The sequence below is a fragment of the Rhyacophila brunnea genome, unplaced genomic scaffold, assembly GCF_057557595.1.
Source record: "Rhyacophila brunnea isolate RB1 unplaced genomic scaffold, BYU_Rbru_1.0 scaffold_6, whole genome shotgun sequence".
Lineage (NCBI taxonomy): Eukaryota > Metazoa > Arthropoda > Insecta > Trichoptera > Rhyacophilidae > Rhyacophila > Rhyacophila brunnea.
The window spans coordinates 2,651,600-2,674,207 of record NW_028233276.1 but is presented as its reverse complement, the minus strand read 5'-3'; the positions used below and the strand labels follow the sequence as shown (position 1 = coordinate 2,674,207).

At 35.5% G+C, this 22,608-nt stretch overlaps 1 protein-coding gene across 1 annotated transcript in view; it reads left to right on the top strand.

The window, feature by feature from the left end:
* Positions 1 to 22,608, top strand: part of LOC147065096 (uncharacterized) — an 83,435-nt gene that overhangs the window by 9,810 nt on the left and 51,017 nt on the right. The window contains exon 3 of the mRNA XM_085957102.1: positions 19,056 to 19,412. Within this exon, the coding sequence (XP_085813228.1) occupies positions 19,056 to 19,412 (357 nt within the window). The remainder of the gene's footprint in view (positions 1 to 19,055; positions 19,413 to 22,608) is intronic.

Sequence of the window (22,608 nt, the reverse complement as noted above, 5' to 3'; positions counted from 1 at the left end):
TACTAACCGACGTCACGGATTTCTCCAATATTTTTATGATGTAACTTACTTGAACTTGCTAATAATTTTTAATTACTAATTTCTTTTATTCAACGAATGATTCACAAGATTTAAGAATGTAGCATTCTAATTATTGAAAATACAACTATGTTAATTATAATAGCATACTTTTCATAATAGCGACTGAAACTTAATTGATTGATAATTTGTGATTGCACGTATAGGTACCAACTTATAATTTAAATCATTCCTTCCAATATTTTATCGGTAAAAAATCATTATATTTCTTACTTGGCCCAACGTTTTTCCAATTGTGTGATCCCTTCCAAATAATACATACGATTTCTACAACCCTTCAAAATAGGCGTTTGTTTCATTCATGACCTCTCGTTAGTGGCAAATCCTTTTCCGCCGAGCCATTTCTTTAAATCATGAAACAGCCATAGGGGGCTAAATCTGGAGAATATGGTGGGTGAGCAAGCTATTCGTACTTAAATGCATGCAATTTTGCCATTGAAAAGACACGCGTGGAAGAGAACTTTTTTTTTCCTTGAAAAACACCTTAGTTTTTTCTTCAAAGCGTCGTTGAAACGGTCCAATAAATTGCAGTAATATTCCCCCGTTATCGTTTTTTCTTTTTTACAGTAGTCAATGTGAATTATACCACGTGCATCCCAAAAACGCCATAACCTTTCCAGTCGATTTAACCACATTTTCCTTCTTCGGTGCGGATTCACCAGGAGAAACCAACTGTTTCGACTACTCTTTGGCCTTTGTTGTATAGTTAGGGATTGCAATACCGGTATTCCAGTACTTATCAATACCGGTTTTTAAAATCCAAAATACCGGAATTTTCGGTATTAAGAAAGTACACTCGTTTACGTTTTTGAAAATGAATTATAAGTTATGTGCTGCTAAAATGCAAATATATTGAGTGAATCCAACATAGGTGAAAAAATAATATAAAAACCAATTTCATCAAATATATTTATATAAGTAATTGTGATAAATTATCATAATATTATTTCGAAATAGAAAACATCCGTGACAAAAATGTTCAATTATTCTCTAATTATTGATGACTGTACAAGCTTTGAATTTAAGAAGCTTTTCCTGCAGCCGGGACTTCTTTGCACTTGATGAACTTTTGAGGGCTTTAGTTAAAATTATCAATATACTTATTCAAATTATTTGTAAAAAATCACTAGTTCTACTATAATTCTGCCCCCATAAGCAAAAACACAGCTAATGGGAAGAAGTCAATTTTGAGAAAAGAGAGGTTATCATGTTTTTCATTGCTGCTTCATTAAAAGTTAATCAATTTTAATAAATGTTTCGATTTATAATAGATTATTTAAAAAGTGATATTTTGATTACATAAAAATGGCAAAATTACAAAAATATTGATTATAAAACTTCACTATTGTCTTTTTATTTATGATTTTGAATGGAATAATGTTAGTTTCATAAGGCAAAAAACAGTAAATATGTGTTTTTGCTTATAATTTAAATTGTAATGGATATTTTTGAAAAATTTAATACTTATTTTTTAATGTAATGGTATTTTATTTATTAAATAATATTGGAATGACAATATATATTTTTAAATACACAAAAATTCGTCAGTTTTGGTGGGAAGACTCCCACAACGTCATCCTATTTGTAGGTATTACTTTCCCTTATTTTTGAATTATGCACGTGTTTTTCTGATGAGATCATATGTGGAATAGTCCGTTTCTAAGAATAAAGTTAATTCAAAGAGTTAGCAACAATTACTCTATTAACACAATCACTGCTGACCTGTTAATTAATATTTAATTACCACATTTAAATATCATGTTAATTACATATAATGGCCAGTCGCGACAACGCGCCAGTTGCAGTGTCAACACTAAATGAGTTAACTCATATTATTAATTTTTCCTACTACTGTATACTGTGAAAGATTATTCAGTGTAATGCACTATAAAAAACAAATATCGAAGCCAGTTGACAGATGTAAACTTAGAAGCAGCCATGCGGCTCGCATTGGAAAAAGGAAATATTGAGGAATTTCCGTTAGCATTATTTTTAAATATCAAATGTTCAGAGACATAAGTACAAATATCATTAATTTTATAAGACCAGATAGTTAGAAATGTGTTTTATGATTTATTAAGTTTAAATTAACTCATTTAGTGTTAACAACGGGACTGGCGCGTTTTCAGTAGTTGGCCATTAGATATAATTAACATGTTATTTAAATGTGGTAATTAAAAAATAATTAACTGGATATTAACATTTTACTTGTCATTATAATTTCATTGGATTTTGCATCATTTCAAGTTTATCCAATTGCATACTCTCCAAAAAAATATTGAGAATCTTTTTTTCACGATTCTTAGCCCAATTTGGAACTTTATCACACTTGAGTCTTAAAATATCGTTAAAAATGTAGGGCGATATGAAGTTAGTAAATGATTAATTTGAGGTTATCTCACTATTACCAGTTACATGCTGTATTATATTTGTGTAAAAATTCTAGAATCATAAACAAAAAAACAGTAAGCCAGCATTTTTAAGCAAAAAACGCAGCAAATCGATAGATGTGCTGTGTTTTTGCTTATGAATCATTACTTACTGTTTTGTTGCTTCGAAAAGCCTAACATTTTTGTAAAAGTAATGAACACATTATGATGATTTGTATATTAAAATAAACGATTTTCTGTTTATTTTTTTATGTAATTATGTTCAGAATTTTATCTAGTATGTCACCTCATACTTACTTTAATTTTTCATTTTTTCCCATTAGCTGTGTTTTTGCTTATGGTGGCAGAATTGTGATCAATACATAGTTTTAAATGTCAACATAATAAATGTAAGTATGAAGGTTTTTATTATAAGATAATATTTTAAAAATATTTTAATAGCTATATTTATTGATAAGCACCCACTTCTGTTTTTTTTAATGTTTAAGAAATACCGGTATTCAATAAGAAATACAGAAAAACCGGTATTGACATTTTCATTCGGTAATGCAATCCCTATGTATAGTGAATGGATCCATTCTTCGTCCACAGTTATAAATCGACGCAGAAATCCATTTGGATTACGCGTAAAAATCTCCAATCATGTTTTCTTTAATTTATCACACGTGAGCTTATATTATGCATGTTCTTAGAAATATCAACAAGCCGGTTGACAATTTATTATTCATCTTTATACCCAATAATTTCAGGATATCCTGTCCCGCATTTTTACTTACCTACAGTCGTCGTGATCGTCATAATATTTAAAAATAAATCTGCATGAATTCGACAACTTATAAAATAATAATAATTTTAATATTGAATCCGCTTCTTCAGTTGTGTCATAAAATGAATTTGAAATAATTGCATTTTCTGACATTATGCGGGGAAAAATAGTGAACCTTCCTACAGACGAAAGTGAAATGAATTATTGCACCTGATTTAACCATTAGTATAAGAGTCCTTTTTTCAGCTTCTTGGATTTAGGCTGCATATAGTGGAGAAGGTTTTTTCCCAATGTTTTTTTGACTCAAGTCTAATCGCCAATCAGGGAATAGGATCTCTGAAGAAACCCAGTGTTTCGACTGTTCCTTGGCCTCCGGTGTATAGTTATGGATATTTCGTCAACAGTAGTTATAAATCGACGTAGAAATTCATTTGGATACTTTTAAACATCTCCAAACATGCCTTTAAATTTGTCATACTTGTGCGCATATATGTGCTAAATACGTGTGCGCTTATTGTGAAATCTTAGAATTATCTTGGCAATATCAACACCAATGTCGCCAACTGTCGTTGACAAAAACATGCCAGACGGGGTACGAAAACAAGCTATTTGGCTGGAAAAAAACGCTAGATTTTGTGAAATACCTTTGCTTTCGCGTATTGAAAGAAAAGTTCAAAAATCGAAAAAATGTCGTTACGTGTAAAAATCACTCATTTTAACAGAAATATATTTCAAAATTTACAACAAAATACATATTATATTGTGTCAACGGCGTTTAAGTTTCGTTTCGTGTTTGAGAACGAGAGCTTCTTTCTTGTATGATAGACATAAAGAATTAAAGATCATACTATTGATCGATAGATACTATCGACCGAAGGTACTTGATGGAATTTGAATTTGAATTTTAATGGATTTAAGTTTTGTACTATTCCATTTGAGTGGTTTTTTGCGACCCGGGTTTCGCCTTTCGGCATCTTCAGGCGCTGTGTATAATACTCACCAAAGGCAAATACACACGAAAATGCTAGATCTGGCAAGAAAAACGCTTAAGCGGCAACGCTGATCAGCACATTTCTGATGAATACCGACGTATTAACTGCGATTCAGGGATCCTATTGATCATTATATTCGTTATCTCTAGTTAGCCGTAGTGTATATTATTACTAGGGCCCGGATTTATATGCTAGTGCATGTTTTGTTAGGGTGTATGCACAGCTATGAGAGTTGCACAGAAATCTGTTTTGGAAGACACAGAATCCAAAAATAAAATTTTATTCTGCATATAAATTCACATTTGAGACGTTAGAGCATATTTAAGACATTAGTGCATATTTCATAAATAAATGCATATTTTAGAGCTTTTGAATTTATAATTTTAGTTTTTTTTTTAAATTATTTTATCGAAATATAACTAAGTTAGGAAGGTAGATAGTTTAGATGCACTTGCATATTTAATGCTGTCTCCGAGTTGTGGATTTGTCAGAAAAAGGGAAGTCAACTCGGGCACAATTATTTAAAGTTTGCCGAATCACCTCTGTGGACGTTGAGAGGTCGTTTTCCGCATATAAACAAAATACTGACAGATACCTATGCGGAAAAATTTAATGCCAGAGCATAATATTGAAAAAATTAATTGTAATTTTTTTCGGGCAAAAAACAAAATAGTATTTAGGAATAGTTAAGTGTGACGGTTTTTATTTTTAACTTATGTTTGGTTTACATTGCATTTATTATTCAATTATTTGTAGATACTTGTGAAAAAACTATTTTGAAATTGATTGATTGATGAAAAAATTGTAATTGATTAACTTTATATTCTTTGTTTTTTTTGTTCTGATATCGTATTATGTTGAAAAAATACTAGCTAATTATTCGATTTTTGTCAGTAATATTGGGTAAAGTGGGTATTTACAATTTTTTCCCACAAAAATGACAATTTTAACTGCATATTTTATTGATTTTAAGTGTATACCTGCATATTGTGTATAATCATGTTTTTTGTTGCATACAAATCCGCTCCCTAATTATTACAATCCAATCGCTATTCTCGTTGATTACGTCTGTTAAGATGCTAAAAACTGCTTTCTCGCAAGTTGCGGGATTATAGACAAAAACAAACTTTCGCGGCCTCAGCATTGAAATTGAAAATACACTGATCTGCACTGTCTGGTTTTTTTTATTTGCGGCCTCACTTCTTCCATTGTCGAAGTCGAAATAATTCTCATTACCTTCTACTTACTTACGTATTCGACTTGTTTTATAATTTATTTTCGTTTCCGGTTATCTAGGTACTCGCTGTTATAATAGATATCTTTTGAGAGTTGAACAGGGAAGTCATCGACCGCAAGCAAGCCACACCGTGGTTCCCACATCCCAGGTCAGAAAGTTGTCATTCGGCCAACATAATTGCGCTCCGGTGTAGTTCAGCTATTTAGATACGCGCCTATTAATTGTGCAAGCAAATCTAAATGTCGATCATCGTCGTACTTTACTTACAGGACCAAAAAAATCTTGAGTCTCAGTCGAGCTTGGTTATTACGATCACGGATATAGCGAGATCTCAGATGTAACGAGGGAACATTCGTTCACATTTTAGTTAATGATTTTCTCCATACATTTATTCACTTTTATAACGAGCTAAAATATCGTCAAAAATTTTCTTAAAACTGTTAATGTGTCGATTGTTCAAAAACAGTGCTACACTGAGCAATAAAATTCGACTGGACAGGATGCCGCCGGGGTCGGATTACGTTTATGACACTATTTAAGTGTCTCAGTACCTACCTAATTGGTTGTTTCGCCGTCAATATTGAAAAAGTATCCACGCATAATATGGTTGAAATTCAATGTTTAAAAAATCCAAGTTTTGTGAATTCGGTAGGTACCTACCAGCGATCATTACAATAAACAACTTCTTTTGTATTTAGAATGCCATGATTGTTTCGGGGTAAAATTCTAATTGTGTATTTTTCATTGAATTGCGACTTTTTGTGTTGTGTCCGCTCATTTAAAAATACCTATTCTCCGATATAACGAGTAACGGTTATAACGAGCATATTCAGTCGGTCCCATCTTCCTCGTAATAACCAAGTTCGACTGTAGATCAGTGGCGAAGGGTGGAGGTAGGCTGTTAAGATCCACCGTAAATAGTAACACTAAACTTTGTCAGTCATACGTTGTTTTCATTGAAATAATACTACAATTTGCATCGGAGCGATTACAAACACTCGATTATGACGAGTCCCTCGCCACCTGTTATTTATATAAGTCACGTTTTTAAGAAACTTACAAAAAAATTGTTTCTGTCTTTGCTGCAAAATTTTGACGGTAAATACTTAGAATATAATATACCACAGTGGCGAAGGGTGGCGACATGAATAAGTAGTGGATTTTAAACTTGTCAGTCAAACGTATTTGTTGTCATTGAACTAAGTAACTAAGACTACAATGTGCATGTACGGTTTATTATTTTTTTTAAATTCAATTAAACCTTGCGAAAACCAAGCCATAATAGATAATGGTCAAAAAATACTTGTCTATCTATAAAATATCTAAATTATGCAATTAAATCATACATAACTTTGAATACCTTGTAGATATATTAATATTTGCAGGGATTAATGAATTTTAAAAAAAATAACCAACAATAATAAAATAAAATTGTAATATGTACCTAGATACTCTTAATCAAACGAAAACAAATAAGTATGAATGAAAAAGTGTCCACAATTTTGTCGTAACGCCCAAAATCTGTGGAATTCTTGAACGGCGTATTAGCTGACGACTATGACGTCATAGCGTTAACTGAAACGTGGTTTAATGACAGTGTTTTCAGTCGTGAATATTTTGGTGGTGATTATGCTGTCTTTAGAAGGGATCGAGACTCCGGAACAGGCCTCAGGCAGGGAGGAGGCTGCCTCCTGGGAGTTAGAAATATGGAAGGGTTGCAGGCCGAACGTTTTCGTATTGTGGAGACTTCTAACGAGGACCTTTGGGTTAAACTAACCTGTAACGGAGAAACTGTCTACGTTTGTGTCGTGTATTTTCCTCCAGCAAGTGAAGTGGAGGCGTATAAACTTTTAGTTGAAAAAATGTTATCTATTATCGTCGTATTTGGGGATAAGAGGGTTATTGTGATGGGAGATTTTAACCTAAACTCAGCGCGCAGCGGTAAAAGGGTCAAGAGTTAACTGAAATTTCTGTGTGCTGTTTTTGGATTTTCCCAGTACAATGATATTCTTAACTCTAAAGGTGGACTTCTGGATAGGATTTTCAGTAACGCTATTTTATCAATTTCGCGATGTACATTACCTTTGATACGAGAGGATGTGTACCACCCTACATTGGTTTTTTTACACGTATTTCATGCGATTCGCCCGCTGTAAACAGAAATTCCCTCACACGATGCTAATTGGTGTAGGGGATGGAAGTTTGATGGTGGAAATTTCAAGCTGCTTTACTCTTTTAATAAGTGAAGTAGATTGGAGTGAGTTGCGTGAGATTTTTGATGTGAATGAGGCGGTACAATACTTTTATAATGTTGTATATAATGTGTTTAATAAATGTTTTTCAAGGAAGTCACTATGTCGAGGTGGAAGACGATATCCGAAGTGGTTTTCTCGGGAGATTATTAGAGACATTAGAGTCAAACACTACTATCATACACCCTGGAAGGCTAAGCATGGTCAGCATGACTATGAAATGTTTGGCCTTTATCGTATGAGAGTGAGACAAGCTGTTCGGCTGGCCTATCGGACATATATGGAATCGGTAAAGGATTGCATTCGCGAAAATCCTAAATCGTTTTGGGATTATATAAAATCATTAAGAAAGGATGGTGGATTTGCCAATTCGATGACTTAGAAGGGCGAAGAGGTGACTGGACATAGAATGGCAGAAGCATTTGCTGGTCATTTCAGGTCCGTCTACGCAAGTAGTACTCAGAATCTGGATGTCGCCTCAACGTCAAGAAAACGATCGTGCGGTGCCCAATCCGTTGACATCTTCCCAATTGATGAAGGTGACGTGTTTAGATTTATTAAAAAACTTAAGAATACGCGCTCTTTGGGACCTGATAACGTCCCTACATTTTTTTTTAAAGGGGTGTGTTGATTTTGTCAAAGGCCCACTTGCATATATATATAATCTTACAATGGAGACAGGTATCTTTCCGGAAATATGGAAGATGTCGAAGGTGACTCCAATTTATAAGAGTGGTACAGAGTCGTCAGTAGAAAACTACAGGCCGGTAGCTGTTCTCTCTGCACCAGGAAAAGTTCTGGAGATGATCATGCACAGCATGATTTCTCCAAAAATTGAGTCATTTATAATGAATGAACAGCATGAATTTAGAGCAGGCCGATCAACGGAAACCAACCTGATGGTATTCACTGATTATGTGTCGTCAGTACTAGATAGAGGCAGCCAGGTTGACTGTTCTTACGGTTGAGTTTTAAATGCCAACTTAGTAATGTTAATAATTATGTAGTGTACCAACTTTTAATTATCTTTCATTTGGTGGATAAATGCATTCAAATGTCATGATAGAAAGTGTCCAAATACGACTACCCTCGTAGGAAATCTCAATGTCAACCTTAGCACAATATGTAGTTAAATACGTCCAATTGTCATCGGTACTACAGCCCAATATTATTTATGTCTTGCTCATCTCCAGTAAATGTATAAGTATAATAATTCAATTTCATTAAAGCTACGAGGGTGGGTCAATAAGTCCTTAGAAAAGCCGACAGGTGGCGCGACTAGTACTGTAAGCGGTTTGTTTTCATGCAGCGGCACTACCGATTCAGTATGCTGCGAAGTTTCAATCAGATTGGTCGGGTTGTTGTGTGTTTCTCGTACATTTAAAAAAAAATTTGCTTGTGGAAAATGGAAAAATGGAAAATAGAGAATATTGAGTTTAGAGCTGTTATTAAACATTTTAATATAAAAGGGTTAACAGCAAAGGAAATAAAAAATGAGTTGGATTTAGTTCACGGCATATCTGCTCCTTCACTTGCAACTATTTATAACTGGTTAAATGAATTTAAACGTGGTCGTATATCAACAAAGGATGAACCACGCTCAGGACGTCCTGTAGAGGTGACTACACCAGAAATGATCAATAAAATCCACGATATGGTGTTAAGTGACCGAAGATTAAAGTTGAGTGAGATAATTGAGGTTACAGGGATCTCAAAAGGTAGCGTCATTTCTATTTTACATGACAAATTGGGCATGAAAAAAATTTCTGCAAGATGGGTGCCGCGTTTGCTCACAGTCGACAATAAACGCAATAGGGTGGTGGCCTCTAAAGCCCTGTTGTCGCTCATGCAACGCAATCCGGATGAATTTTTTCGTCGCTTTGTGACTGTAGATGAAACATGGATACACCACTATACTCCCGAGACGAAAGAACAGTCAAAGCAGTGGATTGCGAAAGGCGAACCATGTCCAAAGAAGGCGAAAACCGTAAAATCAGCTGGTAAGGTTATGGCTACTGTATTTTGGGATGCACGTGGAATTATTTTCGTTGACTATTTGGAAAAAGGAAAAACAATAACAGGGGATTATTATGCATCTTTATTGGACCAGCTAAAAAACAAAATTGAAGAAAAACGGCCTCATTTAAACAGGAAAAAAATCCTCTTTCATCAGGACAATGCCCGTGTTCACACATGTTTACGATCAATGGCTAAAATTGAAGAATTGAAGTTCGAATTGGTCGACCACCCACCGTATTCGCCAGGTTTAGCCCCCAGTGACTGTTTCCTTTTTCCAAACTTAAAAAAATGGCTAAGTGGACAACGTTTTTTTTCAAATGAAGAAGTCATCGATCGGACAAATGCTTATTTTGAGGACCTTCCGAAAACTTTTTTTTCTGACGGTTTAAAAAAAATTGAGAAACGTCTGACCAAGTGTATTGAGCTCCAAGGAGATTATGTTGAGAAATAAAAAAAAATACAAAAATAAAAACTGTTTTAATGCTTTTTTCTAAGGAATTATTGACCCACCCTCGTATTATCCTTGTTATGTGAATTTACTCGTGCATTTAAAAATACGATTTAAACTTTAGAGAATCTGTAGTATTAACTATTTTTGATTAATTAAAAAAATAATGAATTGGGGGAGGCTTGGGGGCTCTACCCCTGCGTCCACTCAGAATACCGATACATCAGAATTCTTTCCCTGGTGGGCCCAAAAAAAAACCTCGCGGACAGACTCTTTCGATGCGATACCGTTTGACAATATAATTTTCAGGGAACTCAGAAATAATGGGAACTGAAATACCTAACGGGTAAGGAGAAGCAGGCAACCGATCTCGAGTAAGGAATAATACGGGATAAATTTAAACATGTGTCAAGAAATACGTCATACGTCGAATACTTACAATTCTCGGTTTATGCATTAACGCTCATTTAATATTTATTATTATTACACACACTATTGCATGTCTATATAATGCGTGGCTCATTTTCGTAGGACACTCACATTCAAAACCTTGCGTCAAAATTTACTGTATTGGTATAATAGGCTATCGGAATTATATTTATTAATCTGTTCTGTGATAATTTTCTTTCAATAAAATGTTTATCACCTTCAGAAGAGATTTCCAATGTATGATTCATCGCCGATTGGCTAATGCAACAATATTTAGGTAAGTATATAAAAAAAACAGTCAATGGAAGTGAGTACCCACCTGATGAACACTCCGCGTGCATTGTCAGACAGTCTCTATTGTCTTTTAGTCAGAATGTTAATAATAATTAAACAGCGACCTCATACAATTCGTTAATTAGCTCGTGCGGACGTTACATTATGCTCTGTATTTCTTTTGCTATTTTCCCACACGTTTCCAATTGATGCTAATAAAAATATGTATCATGGGAGATTCCCGGCGGCTGAGTAACTACCTACCAAAGTATTTTTAAAAGTTCACGGATAACGGTAACTTGTATTGTTTTTACTTCGTACGTATAATACTTGTGTACGGTTTATTTTTTTGTGTATTTGCATAAAAAATCGCACGATAGCTTTATTTACTTACCCGTTTCGTTGTACATAATACTTACTTACCTTAAGAGCCTTATCGTGTTATGTAAGTTGTGATAAGACGATAAAAACACTATTGAGTAACGGTGGAAAACTAACGGTTAAGGCCCAGTTGCATAATATCGACGTTACTTTAAAATTTAAATCGAAATAACGAAGAAAGTCAATCCTAAGTATATTTAAGTATATACCTATCAAAATATAATTACAGCTGCCGCTAAAACTTTAATTAACGCGGCAACGCTGCTTTTCATGATCATGATTGTTCCGGATATTTTAAAAAAAATATGTATTTTTAAATTAACACACTGGTAAACATATAAAAACTACACAACATATTAAACTGAATAATTAATTATTAACCAACAGTTAATATAGACTAAATAATTCAGTGATTGCTTTATCAGTTTACATCATTCGTATATATATTTTTATTGACATGGCAATGAAATTCATTACCTATTAGTGAAATGGAGTCTGGTGGCATGCTTAAAAATGTGAATCTAGTGTCAACACATCGCACCGTGACTGTAAAACCATGTGCAATCGACGTGATATTATATATAGATAGGAGATAATATTAGGATATAAAAATTTTATGCAGTCAAGAAAAATAAAGTTTCTAAAATAAGACATTTGGTTTATGTTTACATTATGCCATGTTCGTTTATTATTTTCCATAGTTTGCATGTAATTTAATACTGCTAGTCTTCAGTTTTGCGTATATAATCGATGCTTAAAATCTGTCAGATTTATTTAACCCTATGCCGCTCGTGGTGCTTTGACGCACGTTGCCCGTCGCAACTCGCACTCTTCACACTGTCAACACTATTTATATGAATAACAACTGTTTAGTGTTTAGTCATTAGTGATTGGTGACAATACATTCTGGCCTAAGAAAGTAAATGGGCACAACATCATTATCAAGAGCTTTGAATCCTGAGTTGGGTTCTGCCTTTCTCCAATTCTCTCTCTCTCTCTCTCCACACATTTTTATCCAGAATGACCGTTGATCAATTTGGTACCTCAAGCAGATGGCAAACTTAACTGGTTTCCGAAGTCTGCGTGAATGGCCGAATCGAAATTCGTTCAACCGAACGACATAAACACAGGCGCGTTTACGGATCAGTAATAGGGAGGTGAAATGGACTCATTTGCGGGGCGGGGCGTCTTAATCATTCACTGACAGGCGGCTCTCGTGGTGCTGTGCGTAAGGCGCTTGCCTTCCACCCGAGAGTTCCCGGATTCGATTCCCGGTCGGGGCACACAATATTTATGTGTTTTTCTGAAAGCCTGGGTGTTTGTGATTGTTCAAAATTACTAACAACCACCTTGTACGAAAAAGCAAGGACATGGTTATGAATACTTCTAAAAAAAAATCATTCACTGACTTTGAATTGGAGATATCGGGCATCGGCCATTATCCGTCGATTTTTTTTTGTATGTAATAACGGGTGTGTAATTATCTTGATTCGAAAGACCTGATCAGAACGAATCCTCAGATTGTTGTAGACTCCCAATCGCATTTAAGTGACTCATTTATCATGGGTACTGCCGATCCTGACTGATTAAACTGTCCTAGAATCAGACGTAGATTGTAAGTAAAGAGCGGCGTTGTGTATTTTTATCGACATTTATAACACAATGTTATAGAATGCCTAGACTTCCTAGGCACAATGAGCGCACCGGCTTACAAGTGTTTTGGGACAAACAATTGAAATTGTATTGAATTTGATGTCGTGTCAGTTTACGAGAGAACCAATGTAGACAAAACTGTCAACTTTGACAATCAGTCAAGCACACGGGACATAGAAACAATGAGTTTTCTAGATTCCTAATTGCAATTGTAGTTCTTATATTATCAATATTCAGGCCACGTCTTTTGTATGTGGGTACCTATATACCTACTACGCGCAAGTAAGGCAATGGATCAGCTGTACAATATTTGGTTTACTTCTTATGTTCGTATTTAAATATAGACGTCTTTGCGATTCGTTTACGATTGTTGAGTCCGTGCTAGAATCCCATTGGCTGTGTGTAATTCATTATAATTTATATGACTTGTATTTGGGTCCAGTCACAGCCTTCTACATATTTAGAAGACCGTGGTTCAATGCGTGGGTGTTTATAATTAATTATCTCCATTTCCTACCCTATATCATCTAGTTCAGTGTTTCTCAAAGTGTGGTACGCGTACCCCCTGGGGTACGGGAAGAGTTTGGTGGGGGTACGCGCTGCACCGGGCATTGGCTGCGCCTGATGCAACAAGCATTAATACATCAATACAACATCCATGCTAGAAGGTTTATTGCATGTGGAAGAAGAGAAATTGTTGGAATTAGCTTCAGACGGATTCTTGAAAAATAAATATAAGGACTGTACTTTAACAACATTTTAGTTACAAATGCAAGATGTGTATCCAGTTTTAACAGAGAAATTCCTGAAATACTTAATTACTTAAATATAAATTAATTATATAGACATTAAGTCAAAAACAGTAACAGGCTTTTGGGTGTGGATCTCTGATTAAAATTAACAACCAAAGAACCAAATTATGATGATCTGTCTCAACATAAACAATTTCATCCTTCTCATTGATTATAATGAATGTTATTTATAATATAACTTTTATTTATTTTATTTACGTATATTTTATTATGAATGAATTTTATTTTTCGTTTAATTTTATTTTGTTTATGTATATACTAAAAAAGGAAAAAAAAACAAATTTAATATATTTTGATTGTTATTAAAGTATCTACTTATATGCATTTTTTTGACGAGGGGTAGACTCAGTACAAATTTATAAGACGGTTTTGTGTAGCTTTTTGTGCTCAAAAATAATAGGTTAAACTAAAAGATTATATACAATAAAATTTAATTAAAATAACTGATACTACTGACTATTTATATCGGCCAATGGGTAGCCATATAAAGCAAATTCTATCGGATAACAAATATTATGTTGGTGTTATTGACCGTCTTAAATATTAAATTCACCTCTACCTACTCACTGTTACGAAAATTGTAGAAGGGGTGCACAGATGTCGAAAGTTTGGGATTCTAGTTAACAGGGCTAAACCTCCAAGTGAACACCTAACGAACGATTTTCCATAATATTCGAATTTCAAAAGTGACCTAAAGTAGTCGAAGATAGTATTTTCAATGCGATTATATTTAAGTAGCATTCTAGGTATCCTACTAAACAGCTTTTTATACTACAAATCTTCGACTCGCTATCATATATTATGTTATAATATTCAATCTCTTAGATTGTAGGTATGTATACCTTTTGACAAAGAACTCATGGCCTTTGGTCTTTGCAAGTTAGAATTTATATTCGACTTTAGCCACAAGATTTGATAGGTACCTACGTGATTATTCGTTAAGTTCACTCTGTGTTTGATGAATTAATACCTACTAGGTATATGTTGAATACATATTATTTCACCTGACATCCCGGGCAGTTGAGGAGGAGGGTAAAACTGACGGTGACCCTTCTTTGACGTAAGGATAGATACACTGAGAGAAACAGTTGTTACACACAGATTAGTTTTAAAGAATGATGATGTAAGGTTGATGCCCAGCACGCGTTTTTAGCATATTAATTATTAAGGCCATACCTCAGTTGAGACACGGTCTAAAAAGATCGCCGCTAGGCGATGCGCGGATTGCTGATTGCGGGTGCAAATGACGCATGCCAAACGAAATATAATTTGTCGTATAAATCCAACATGCGTCCATTTAATGTTCTGTTTATTGTTCTATTAGTAGCAATAATAATATATTCATTGACATGTTTTCTTTTTCAAGTAAATGGGTAACGTTTTTAGTCATCTTTACACGATGTAAGAATTAATACCCCCGTCGCCATCACGAAACAAATTGACGTGTTCCCAGCTCGACGTTCTCTCTCCGAATGCCAGCGAGTCCAAAATTTCGTCGCGCCTATACACCCACGGTGGCCGCGCGGCTTAAGCGCTGGACTATAACGCCGTGGGTCCCAGGTTCGAATCCTGGGTCTGGCAAGTAGGTACACATATTGTTTTTCAATTTGTGTGTGAGTCAGGGTATGGACCTAATAGGTTGAGCAAGTGGCTGACATCCATTTCTCGTAAAAAACAAAATCTGTTAATACAAACCCTCTACTCTGTAGAGGCTCATATGGCCCATATCCTATTAGGATCGGACATTGTTGAAAAAAAAAATAGTTGAAAATTATTTGCCGTTTCACTGATGTATCGTCTTAACTTACTGCTCAAATGATTCAGATAAATATATTATGTAGGAAAAACTCACATTGTTCAGAGGCGCAACACTGATACATAATATAGGTACGATTGCACTACGTAGTATGTTAACTGCAAGCATTAATGCAAGTGTGATCTGTATTATATAGTGCATTGCAGGTGTATTTCCCAGAAGTATCACGTTGCTTTGCCCCAGCGTTCCGTGACGGCTCTGGAGGCTAAATGAGGCTGATTGTACTTACTGTGGTATTATAGGCTGATTGGACGCCATATCCTTTTACTTTATATTAAATTCAACCAATGGAAACCTCGAAACACGAATTTTTTTATCCCACTGTGTACTTGCATTGTAGGTTCGGCCCTGCTGCCCACTTAGGAGCGTTTTGACCTCATACTAATAATATAAAGAGAGTTGGTATTGAACATACATCATTTTGAAAACACTTCTGTGAAAATATATTATAACCAATAGAAAATATCTTTTTAAAAAAAGTAAGACCCCGCAGGAATCGAACTTGCATCTGTCGGGTATCGCGCCCATGCACATAGACCACTGTGCTAAAGGCGTCATACTTAATTGCGACACATTTTAACTAATGGCTTTTGATTCTCTGAAGCGCTTTCCAAATTGAGCTTCTATTGGCGATCGGCTTTTGTAATTGAAATCAAAGTAGGTATTACTTTGATTACTAACCGACGTCACGAATCACTCCAAGATTTTTTGTTGTAACTGACTTGAACTTGCTAATAAATTTTAATTTCTATTGGTTATGTTATAATATATTTTCTCAGAAGTGTTTACAAAATTATGTAGGTATTTTCAATAATTAGAATGTTATTCGTTGAATAAAAAATATAGTTATTTACGAGTTGATATTGTTCGGCAAAATGAAGCCGTGTTTCTTGCGTATAACGCACAGAGAATCTCAATTTTATTGTTAGTATCTTAACTATGAAACTTTATGTTATACCATCGTGTTGCTTCTCAGTACGGCTACCAAATTTAAACACAACATAGGTACTAACTTTATATTTAACACAAAACAATAAATTTCATCAACACGTGCTCGCAGTTTTTAAATAACTAGTCATTCAAATCAATATTTACCGGCGATGTGTACAATTTTTTTTTTATTCAGCCGTAGAAATTCTATCACTTTAACGCATATTGCGTAAATATAGCCGTGCGGAATGCTTTCTCACTCGCACTTATGCTTCTTTTGTTCAGGTCTTGGTTTTGACCTTTATCGTAAAATGGAAAAATCATTGAATCAGTGTGTGTAATATTACTTAACTATCAACAAGTAAAAGCAGTTTACGTTAAATTTTCCTTGCGTCTTGCGGTGAATTCACGCCACCATATTGTACAGTGGTAAGATAAGATTATGCCGGACGCGTCTAAACAATCCTGGACACCAAAAGTAAAGTATCGTACTTGCAAAACCAACATTTTTAGTAGAGGACAAATTCCTGCTGTTTTCTTTCACTTATTTGTAAATGAATATTTCTAAATAGTTTTCAGCCCTTAAGTACGAGTATATTAATAGCGTTTGTATTTTTTTTAGTCTTGCTTATAGTGTGATTCATTTTGTGAAGCTGCCATTATTTAGCTTAAATAGTCATATATCTGGATATATTTATTATAATTTTAATGGTAACTCTTGTATAAAATGTTAGTTTTGTTCTTGTCAATACAATCATATTCGTGTATTAGATATATTAAAGACGAAAACATTTTATTTTACCTGTCCGCCCCTTACTTGGAGCATATGGACAGCATTCTGCGTCTCCATTAAACCCTGTCGCTCGCCACTTGTATGGCAGCATCCTGTAGCACTGCAGTATACCTACACTAGAGCCCCAGGCTAGAATCTTCGGCGGGCCCCCCTACCTATCTCTAAAATTAAAGGCAGTGTGACAATCTACTGTTGCGTTCTAAATACTCTTAAAGGTAAAATTGAGGGTATTTTATAGCGATTTGTTGTATTTTTAATACATCCACTTGAATTATGGAGTTGTCGAATATCGACAAACAATAATCAAAAATTTAGTTTAAACAATGTTAGTATGCTTGAAGTGAAATAGCGATGCAGGCGACATTTCTTTACTATCAGTGGAATTTTGTGATGTATGTTTATCTCACTTGGCTGGTCGATCCGCTACGCCGGGCCCCCCATAAGCACGGGCTCCCAGGCTAAAACACTGTCAGCCCCTCCCTTGTGGGGGCCATGCTGTGGATAGTATTTAACAGCCTCCTGGGACGCCGGAATCTGGTCGGCTTGAACAGGCAAGCCGGGTTGAAATTCTTTCGGCATTCGCAGCACGTTCCAGGTCCAACGTTTCCCCTTCACTCTCAGCGTGATCAGAGGCTGTTTAGCCTGCTCTTTTATATCCTTGTTACTATTAAAGTTCCGTAAACATCTCTTCTCAAAGTTCAATATGCGTGGTTGATCATATAGCGCCTGTACACGTGCATGGATTTACTTGCACGAATAGTGTGTATTTTAAACTATCGCGATAATAATTGTTTACATGTAAAAGTGCTGACTGTCTCTCCAATCTCATACCTAAAGCGTAAGCGAGACGTGATGTTGTCATTTTATAGTACTACATGACAGGTCGTGAAAATTGGTTAACCTCAAAATGAGTCTCTGCGCAGTGTAATTCGTTTTTTTACCGCCAGGTTTGCCACTATTGTCGCGTGAAAATTTAGAAGCTTCTGAACTTTTTTGATTCAGCATGCAATCTTGCAATTTGCAAAATGATAAATGTTTATACATGCGTTTTTTTGTTGTGGCCGCGATAATACGTACTGTCAGCAGTAATGTGTCACTCGCTACCGTAAAATAGCACCGTCAGAATACACGTGTCGAATAGGTGGTTTTAACCGAGTAGAATCGTGAGCTCCAAATACTGCCCATCTTTTTGAATGTTGCTCCAGCCATTCCGATTCGGATGGCGAGTTGTCTTGGTAAAGTGCCATCTCCCGTGATGTGCATGCAACAATGCGAGGTATTAAAAGCTGGCGACAGCCGATGTTTTGCACTGCAAAATCAAAATCTGGATAAAGATGGGGGTGCTATTGCACAAAACGCAAACATATGACATTGCTAAATTTTACCCATAGGTTAGCCAAGCAGCGGTTACGCGTCAGGCTTATAATGTCGTGTGTTTGATTCCTGGATCGATGCGTCGACAATATTTATTCGAAATAACTACCTACTTACTTATTATGACTACCTACGCTAAGTAATTTGAAATTTTCCTCATGTTCAATTATTACTGTACGTAATTTCCTTATTTAAAATCCGTTTCTAAATCAATATTGTTCAGATCGCAGCATTCACCGAGACTGTGGGCTCCCATAAGTAAATTATATAAATTAAATTTGTTATCTAAGTATAGTTTATTTAACAATATATATACCGAACTACCCAAGAAAATAACATATATGTAACAAGTTTTTGTACATACTTATAAATCAACCTAGACTTATTCCAATAATTGTGGTTTTCCTTACAGTCGACGAAAATCTACGACATACCCTGCGTGGACGACCAGCCATCTCATTCACCCACACCGCCACCGCCGTTCATACCCGAGATCGAGCACATCGCGCTGATTCGGCCATCTTCCTTCCTCTACGGCTTACAAAATGGCCGTCCCGCTGTACAAAATGGCGGACAACAGCCGACAATACCGGAAACTGCCATGAAACCTCCGATTTACGAAAAAAACAGTAGAGGAGAGGGTTTTTTGAATAGCGTCAGGCCGAAGAGACCGGATAATCTTCAGCTGGCGGATTCCAGGGTCAACGGGAAGACGGCTCGCTTGGTCAGGCAGAGGAGAACTTCGCCGACTGAAGCTGATAGAAATCAAGTGAGTCAATTATGTTATTTTATTTTGCGTGTTGCAAATGCGTTTTTGGGCACACTCCTTTTATGAACATGTCTAGTTTTATATTGTTTATGAATATATAAATATAATACGTTGAATCTATTGGTGGTACGCCAAGCTATAGTTAGCTTCACATTTGGAATTGATAGAAATAGACACTTTTTCATAGAGACACCGAACCAAGTAGGTACATTGAGATTGTTCGAAAATCAACCCTCGAAAATTCGATTCGTCACTTTGCCACTGGCGAATAACAAAAGTCATTTGGCTCTAGAACTTTCGAGAAATTTATATTTTATGTCTTACTCGAGGGAAACCCATCGTCCAGAATTAAAGTTAGTCGGGAGCTTTTTCCTTCCATTTTTCCATCCGCGATTTTATCAAAGAATAATTTTCTACCCAAAACAAAGTTGAGAATTTCGAAGCAACTTTCCCCGCAAGAAAAATCCATCCAGATTCGTCGTGACCTTTCTTTATTTTTACAGTTTTCCCTTTTTTTAAGTTTTTTTTTATTATGAATATTCAACATAATAACTTTATTGTACACATGTGGTGAAAAAATCAGTACAATTTCTCGACAAATGAGATTTTCAACAATTAAAATGTTTTTACATTATTTCTCGAGAATCCTCGACCACAAACCCCTGCTCCCAAATAAAATACTCAAAAGGTAGGTGTAGGTGTGTATCACATTTCGGCGGTACTTATGTCTTGCCCTGCCCGCTAGAACCAATAAATAGAATAATGTTGTACGTCACGCTTATGATCTAAACTCGTTCGCCTTCAACGTGTCGAATACGTCGATCAAAACACACGTTATCTTATGGATCTTCGCACACTGCTGGAATAAAACATTTTAGTTTGAAAAAATCATCTGGAGGCTATTTTCACGCGACTTGCAGCGCAGGAGGTATAATCCCGAAATGTCGCACTTCGTCATTCATTTTGGATTGCCGAGTGACGTCACTGTCCTTGCACGGCCTTGCTGTACGCACATAACAAAGTTGCATGTTGCGCTCAGTTTTGATTTATGACTATTATCCCAGTCGAAACGATTTTCGATGTGCGACTGGGCTCATGGCAATTATCGTATTCCTCGAAAAGGACCGACTGTCCGTTCAGGAAATCAATCCGAGCCTCCGAGGATTTCTGATAATGGGTAAGGCCAGTATAGCATCTCCAGCCGAGAGCCAGTCTCGAGTCCCAAACATTGAAAGAACTGATAAGGGATTCTAAAACAATGTCTAAGGTATTCTCTAACAACCAAGCCTATAAGTGCGAAATGTACCCTTAGCATGCATATTAAATGTAACTTCAACAAGATCTTATCTACTATTATCCCAGTCGAGACGATTTTCGATGTGCGACTGGGCTTATACATTTGGTCGTTTACTGTCACATACACATAGACCACACTTCCGCGGTAGAATAATCGATGTATATGGGGTATTGTGTTATCAACTTTATCAACATCCTAACGTTCAGTGGAGTTTAATTCACTCTTATTGATATCATCAGAGATCTACATCAAAATACTTAAAACGTGGATCAATTCCTTTATAATCCAGGTTTCGGTTTCGTCAACCAATACAATTACAACGTAGCATAATATGGTTGGAATTCCTTGTAAAGTTTGAACACGATTATGGAAATATACTTGGCTTGAAATTATTTAAATGGTGGTCAGTTGGTTCAAAGTGAAAGCGATTCAATTACTTATTGGTTGTTTTGCAAAGCGATATCTCGAGCTATGCACTTTCGAGCCGTCGACCACTCGATCGAATCCCACGCGAGCGCCAATGAAGCTATTTATTCTCGCCGGTCAATCCTGAGCCGGCGACTACGAATCCAAGAGATTGTGATTTCTTTATAGTAGGTACATAATATTATTATTGTGTGCTTTGAATGGTCGTCGACATTTATTTTCTAAATGGCGATTGGACATTAATTTACTTCTCGACAGGTTACGCCGATCATACTGATCAGTGATAACAGCCTTTTTAATTTGCTTTAAAAATAAATTTAAGTATAATCTTTTATTTGTTATTTTTTTCCGAGAGTGATTCAACATAATTGCGGGAATCGTAAGCAAGCAAAGAGTACAACCAGTGTTGCCAACTGTCGTGGACAAAAACATGCCAGATGGGGTATGAAAACAAGCAATTTGGTAGGAAAAACGCTAGATTTTGTGAAAACGACGTTCAAGTTTAGTTAAAATTTTCTTTCTTGTTGGACAGACATAGAGAATTAAAGAACACACCTTTTAGATAAATACGTATTGTTAAATTATTAATTTACTGTTAGATACAAAAACATTAAATATAATGCATAAAATTGTTTCATCGCATTTTATTTCTCCTTAAAATAGGTACCGACCTCCCTGCATAAAGTGTCTGATAGTCAGAAATTTGACGCGCATGAAAATAAATAAACTAAATATCTAGCGTTTTTTCAACACATTTAAAACTGTTGGGAGGCATCAAAAAACGCTAGTAAAAACGCCACAAGCCAGATGCATTTTTTGCAAGCTAGATGCCTATGGAAAAATGCTAGATCTGCCAAAAAAACGCTAAATTTGCAACGCTGAGTACCTACAACTACTTACCTAACTTAAAATTATATGATATTTTCGCATAACTTAGGTTGACTATTATCAAAAAAAAATCAGAAAACTTTAGCGCAGTAGGTCGCAAATAACATAGTAAAAGTTGTACTATACTGATTTTCCAGGAAAAGTTTTTTTAATTATTGCAACCTAAGAAAAATGCATTTCATGCAACGTCTTGTGGGTACTTGTGTGCGTCGGCTCTAAAAGAGAAAAGAGGAGATGAAAACGTGATGATTGATAGTCCATCCATCCTCCTTTACCCTTTTAAAAATACCTATGTATGCATTAAGAGTGGTAGAGAGCAAGGCCTGAACAAAAACGATGCATGAGTGCGAGTGAGAAAGTATTCGGCACCCTTATAATCTCTGCGACACGCTCTAGAGTAAGATAAAAGTCTACATATTTTTGAGTCAGTTTCCAAAAGTATCGCTGGCAAATCGTGGTGAATCGCTTCACGTAGCATTGATAATCTGCGAGTTCGTGTTGCTAAATTTGCTATTTTTTGTGTAAACATAAAGTCAGTGGTATATATTTTTAGTTAATTAAGTAGGAAAGGTGGTTCTGCGTTTT